The sequence below is a fragment of the Stylophora pistillata genome, chromosome 9 (assembly GCF_964205215.1).
Source record: "Stylophora pistillata chromosome 9, jaStyPist1.2, whole genome shotgun sequence".
Lineage (NCBI taxonomy): Eukaryota > Metazoa > Cnidaria > Anthozoa > Scleractinia > Pocilloporidae > Stylophora > Stylophora pistillata.
Genome location: NC_142527.1, coordinates 3,643,673 through 3,650,200, shown reverse-complemented (window position 1 = coordinate 3,650,200; position 6,528 = coordinate 3,643,673). Strand labels below are relative to the sequence as shown.

At 36.6% G+C, this 6,528-nt stretch overlaps 1 protein-coding gene and 1 pseudogene across 2 annotated transcripts in view; one reads left to right on the top strand and one right to left on the bottom strand.

Moving 5' to 3' along the window:
* Nucleotides 1–6,528, bottom strand: part of LOC148722827 (uncharacterized) — a 65,190-nt pseudogene that overhangs the window by 12,950 nt on the left and 45,712 nt on the right. The window lies entirely within an intron of this gene.
* LOC148722831 (uncharacterized) lies at nucleotides 5,176–6,173 on the top strand. Its single transcript, XM_088733265.1, has 2 exons — nucleotides 5,176–5,583; nucleotides 6,040–6,173. The coding sequence occupies exons 1-2, from the start codon at nucleotides 5,176–5,178 to the stop codon at nucleotides 6,109–6,111; spliced, it is 480 nt and encodes a 159-aa protein (XP_088589391.1). The 3' UTR covers nucleotides 6,112–6,173.

Below are 6,528 nucleotides of genomic sequence, written 5' to 3'. Positions count from 1 at the left end.
TAAACAGTTTTGCATGCGGTTTTCGGTTTTGATTGATTGATTGATGGATCTTTTTTTTTTTTTTTTGCAGTTTTGCGGTTTTGGATGATTCTTTTTCCTACGGTTTTGTGGTTTCTAATAAACCCCAATACCACCCTCGTAACCATGATTAAGTTTGAATATAAAGCCCATTTCAGTAAATTGAATGCAAAAAGCTTACGGAGAGAAGATACGTTTTTCATTTCCCTCGACGTCCCCTTGGACTAAGCCACAGAAATACAATTTCTCAGCACATTTGACTAATTTTGCAATTCCGATCAGTCACTCCACAGGATTACATCACATTTAATTAATACCGCTTGATCAAATATTTTCACTCACCTCTCGCCTAGTCGCCCTCGCAGCCGTTTTTAGTCTCGTCACGCAACGCTCCTCCCCACAAGCGGCTGCTCACATTCGAACAACATTCCTTTCCGCTACTTAAACCAATCACTATTTAGGTTACATATGTTGAGAACTGTGCGCGCCAAAGTAGTCTAACCAATCATATTGTTTGTTTCATCTTCGAGTTCAAAGCTTTCAAAATGGCGTCCTTTGAAGAAGCGTTTGATGTTGTTAGTAATACACATTTCGAATTCCTAGTTTAAATGCGCAGCAAAAAACTGGAATTAGGAAAATATTCGAGGAAAGAAAGGATGTATTTGTCAATCTTCCTACTGGTTTCGGGAAATCTCTCCTGTATGAAGTACTACCACTCATGTTTGATCTTACCTCACAAGAGCCTGGTCATATCGTCGCCGTTATCTCACCATTGGGGAAAGCCTTATGAACGACCAAGTGTCCCATTTGAGGGAGCTAGGGCTAAAAGCAGGTAACATAAGTTCACTTTAGGATGGTAAACGCACTCGTGTTGAAAGCGGCGAATATTCCTTAGTTTACGAATCCCCTGAAGCGTGGTTAAAGAACGAACGCTGGAGATTTATGCTGACGAACTCTGTGTATTCCAAAAAACTCTGTGCCATTGCCGTCGATGAAGCGCATGTTGTAAGACTGTGGTAAGTGTTTAAATAAAAACGAGTCTGCAGCAAAATGTTATGTTACATGTATGTTTTAAATTAAGCAGTATAAAGGAAAGGAAAATAAGAATGTAAATATTGTAAATAGAAAATGGAAATAGTTTAGTCAGTATTAGTATTACACTGTGGTCTTATTTTGGATATCGTTATTTTATTCTGTCTGTGTTATATTACATATGATCACCTGTAAAAATATTGTGTCTAAATACAAGACATTATCATCATAGTATACACTTCTGAATGCTTCAGATTACCAATAAAATTGATCTTGGGTGCCATGGTGTAGCCTATTTGATTGTCACTACTACATAGATAAAAGCTAAACTTTTTAAAATTTTATATCCCTAGACCCTAAAAGGAAGTAAATGTCCCATCAACCTATTAAAACTATGCTTGAAACTAACGTCGTTTAGGGAACTTAGTCTGACAGGACCTGTCCCGACACAAATAAAACCTAAAAGTTCTAAGTTGGTAGACCCCTAGACCCTAAATTGGAGAAAAATGTCCCATCAACCTATTAAAAACCTATGCTTGAAGCTAATGTCGTTTGAAGAACTCAGTCCGATAGGACCTTGAAAGTCCTGGCAATGTTAAAGAAGCTAGAGACTACAGCTTTCTGCATGTTCCTTAGCACTGAATGACATTATTATTATTATTATTATTAAATTATTAAAATTAATAAATTTTTCATTATTTTATTACTATTATTAGAAATTTCATTATAGATTAATGCTGTCTATTTTCCTTTTGATGTGTTGGGTAACATCACAAGATAATTAAATGGAAGCAGTCTGAGTCTTTAACCTTCTGGACATGAAAAATGCAGTAGAAATTAAGGAAAGTCAAAATAAATCAAATTTTGCTTATGTTGTGCATTATATGGATAAGGACATGGAACTGGAATTCTATTTTGGCTGGCTTACGGATGAACTGAAACAGAGTTGGAAAAAACAGAAAGAACTATTATTTATTGCCAGACTATAAGATAATGTGGTTTACTTTATGCTACCATTAATGTTTTACTTTAATGTTTATTGGAAATGATTCAAAACATGTGCTTGTTGAAATGTTGCATTCCTGCACTCCTGAAGCCAATAAGCATAACATTTTGGAATCCTTTCAGTCTGACAATGGTACCATCCAGCTACTAATAGCAACAATAGTCTTTGGAATGGGCGTTGATTGCTGAAGTCTTTATAGAGTCATACATTTTGGACCCTCCAAGAATGTGGAGGCCTATGTTCAGGAAACTAGTAGGGAAGGAAGGGATGGCCACCAAAGTGTTGCATATGTTTTTTACCATGGAGTTATGTTAAACCATGTTGATGCCCAAATGAAGTCTTTCATTGTGGACAATATGTCATTGTCACACCTAGAAAGCTCAGCATTGGAAGAGGAAAATGCCAATGATTCATGCAATGATGATGTAATGCCACCAGTAGTATTGGCAACTGTTGAGAATATGGCATTGGATCACTGATTACTAATAAGTGACATTAACGTGTTTGACTTAACTGTATCATGTACTGGGCAGAGGCAGATTTAAGGACTTAAAGAAAGAGGGCCAAAGGGCAGGGCATAAAAGTTTGACAATAACAAAAACAGAACACAGAGTGGTGGAAATCACTGTGGGGCAGGGGGTTGGGGAGAACAGTACAGCTTTTTTGGCTCTCCAACTACATTGTGGTAAGAAAATTAGTGATCTAATAAATTCATCATATTTTTAAATCAGATTACTGGTCAATTTCATTGTCTGATTAGTGACAAAAAATTAATTGTGTGCTACTCATACTCTATCATAGCAATTGAAAGTATTGTCATGTGAAGTCACAAAAGATGGAACATCTGTTTGAGATTAGTTACATTTCACTTGTGAAGAAATTACTGTATACATGTACATGTAATAGAGAAAAATAATTTATGATAATGGTCTGAAGTTTGATTAAGAATGCTATGAAAGATTCCATGGGTTATATTGATCAACTGATTCTTTGAAAATTGAATCTCTTCATTGGTGCTGCTGCTGGTATCAAATTGTATTCTGCTTGCATATTGAGCAAAAATTTTAGACTGCTATTAGTCACTATTCAGTGAGATTGCAAATCTTTCAGACTTTTGAATAGATCAGATTCGTATGAAGACATTTATATCAACCTCATTTATATCAGTAGTTGCAGCACCTGGGTACTTCTTGGGTTAAAATCTGGGCTAACAGACTTTTTCAGGGTCCTGTTTTGACACTTTTTGGCTGTAACAGTTTGTCATCATTGGCACATACTTGTCACTAGGCTCTCATATATTGTACATTTGTGTTGTTCCAGACTATTCATAGACTACTTAACACTGCAATGGCATACTGAATAGACAGTGTGAATTCTCAGTCTCTATGGACTACAGAATTCAATTTCCCACGACAGTGTGAATTCTCATTCTCTATGGACTACAGAATTCAATTTCCCACGAGGTAACAAAACAAAAATGTTTTGTTTACTCTGTTTATCTAGCTCTGATAGCCCTGAGCATGTTTTTCTTGTGTTTGTTTATCCAATGATATAATTTTGGGGCATCTAAATCAATACACCAATAGAACCAATAGAACCAATAGGAAATCTTTCCGGAATATAACGTCCCTGTTGGCTGATCGTGGTAGAAATATTAGAATTGGCTGTAGCATTAGAGGTACAAGTCGTATTGATAGGATCGAATTGTAAACATTTCGAGGATTTCCCACGGCTCGAAGCTTGGATTTCTCCACCGTCGCTCTCAACGCTTAATAAGCGCTTCTTTCTGGGAAGTTTTCGATCCTTGACGATTCCCTTCAATTTATCTTTGAGCTCTTCAAGATGAACAGAGGCCTTTTTGAACTTTTTCAATTGTCGGCAGCAAGCTTTACAAACTGACAACTCGCTAGTCGCAGAATAGCAGCTCACATTCGCATCCAGAGAGGAACTAATATTCGCCGGAAAATCAAAAGAACTTTTTCCAAAAACATAAATTTTTTCTTTTGTCTCAACTGAAGTGGAACAAATAAAACAACAATCACTTTGCAAAACCTTCTTCAGCGTTTCCTCCAGCAAGAAACAATGATGAAATGCAGAATTTGAAAACGCGGGAATAACTTGTACTCTGATTGGTCACATAAGAAACGATGTCAGTGATCTCATTGGTGCAAAGACAACAAAGGGAAAGGAATGTTGTTCGAACGTGAGCAGCCGTTTGTGGGGAAGAGCGTTGCGTGACGAGACTAAAAACGGCTGCGAGGGAGACTACTCGTATCATAGCTACAGTACTTCGAATTCTCCTGAAAAACGAGAAGCCTCGATCAATAGCACATTTTAGAGCTTTTAAAATCCAAGCAGAAAGATACTTTCGATCTGTGGTCTTGTTCCTTTGCACTTTTGTTGACAAATTCTTTCCTCTCAGTAACCCTGAGGCAGGATAAATGCCAAAACATTAAAACGTGGTCACGAAGCTGTTATAGTTGGATAATCCCTTTGTTTTTTTCTATTTATAACACTGTCTGTTCAGTTGAAAACCGCCTTATTAAGTGATCAGTTTCGATATAGAAGTCCCTTTGTTGTATCCTCAAAACACATTGAAAAAGTTTACTGAGGGCATTGAAATATTTCATATCCTTCAGCGTCTTGTTGGGAGAGCCCTTTGTGAATAAAATACCGATGCGACTATTTCAATGTTGTTACATATTTGCATGCAAAGTGAAATCGCTCGAAAATCAAAGATATTAAATATAAATAAATCTCCTTCGCTTCCTCATCTTTCATGCATTGAACGTAAATGTATCCTGTGCATCGTCGATACATACAACCTTATTTGATGGTTTAACATCTAATACATATATCTTATTAAACGTTTTGTTGTGTAGTATCGCTGAGTATTTTAACGAGTTGTGCCGTATTTTGACGAGCCCGTAGGGCTCGTCAAAATACAAATAACGAGTAAAAATACTCAGCGATACTTCACAACAAAACGTCTTTATAGTTTTTCGGCGCGCGAAGCATGGGTACGAATGGTGCGAGCGCGCGAGTACTTAACGAAAAACAAAAATAAACATGGCGGCGAGACTTATCGCGAGTCGCGTTCCACTTACAAACTCGTAAATATGTGTTTGAAGATACACTTCTCTCTTGACCTGGTTAAACTGAGGAGTCACTTCGCAGCATTTATTGCGCCGATATCAGAGAAGGTAGACGGTCGTGATCGAATGCGAAGGAGGTCGCAGAGTGGTCACGCTGCACTTTTTATGGTTGGAGGCTTCGCTTTGAGCTCCATGGGCAATGATGCACTGAAAACAGCTGGAGTGTCTGCAGAGGTGCAACTGACACGGGAAAAACAACCACCAGTGCGTGACGAAAAGGGTCGATTTTCACAAAAGAAACCCACTCGAAGTGGAAACGTGGACGACAGGACTCGTGGGATAAAGGAGTGGAGGGCAAAGAGGAGATTAGATTTTAAAGGAATGGTAGAAGATTGGTCGCCACCGAAAAAAAGAGAAACCCGTTTAAGTCAGGTGTATTTTACATTTTGTTTTTACTATGTGTGGCACCAAGCAATTCACCTAAAAGTTTTAAGAAAAGTGCTTCCTTAAGTCTTTCTTTGCTCTAAAAATTGTTCTCAATTTGAATCACATCATTGAATAACATCTTGCATTCTGATTGGTCAACGAAGCGAGGTATTTAGCGCAGAATTGCAAAAATCCATTACTTCACTCGTGAATTCCACCTTAAATTGTACTTGATATCGGTTTTTGCATGCAATTTAATGCAGAATTCCCTCATCAATTAATGAATTTTCCAGTAGAATTTTTGTATTATACCACAAATAGTTCATAGCAAGCTGTTTCGTCAATATGATTACACCTAAACATTTTGACATTTCATTTTAAAATTCCAACAAATGTTTGGTTACAGTTACAACCTAATAATACAATTACCATTAACACGTACAAATATTGAATTTTAATCAGAAACAAACAAAGAAGGAAAATTGCATTCCACATGGAAGTAGAATTATGGACTTGGATGTTTTGAGAAGTTAATTGAAATGTTGTCAGCACTGTAAAACAGGTAAGAAACACTTTTTCTCTGCCCAAAGAAAATCACAACTAAAGAAAAGTCAAAATGAATTCTCAGTTTTATGGCAAGTATATGTACACATAACTTTGAGGCTATAAAATGAACAGGTTTCCAAGAAACAGTTATGTAATTGATTAAACATGTACATCTTCTAAGCATTACAAAACTTCTCATAAGCAATAAATTTTTGGGCAAGTTCTTACCCTATACCAAGTGTCACACGATTGTATTTCTATTGATAGCAACAAAAATGTTTTTTGGCAAATTTTCCACAAACCACAAGTAGCATTTACTGCTTTTGTAAAATTTTGTAAAATTTTGTTAATTTTGCAAAAAAATTACTTTTGCTCATTTATTTCAAAAGAGAAGACAAACTGCCA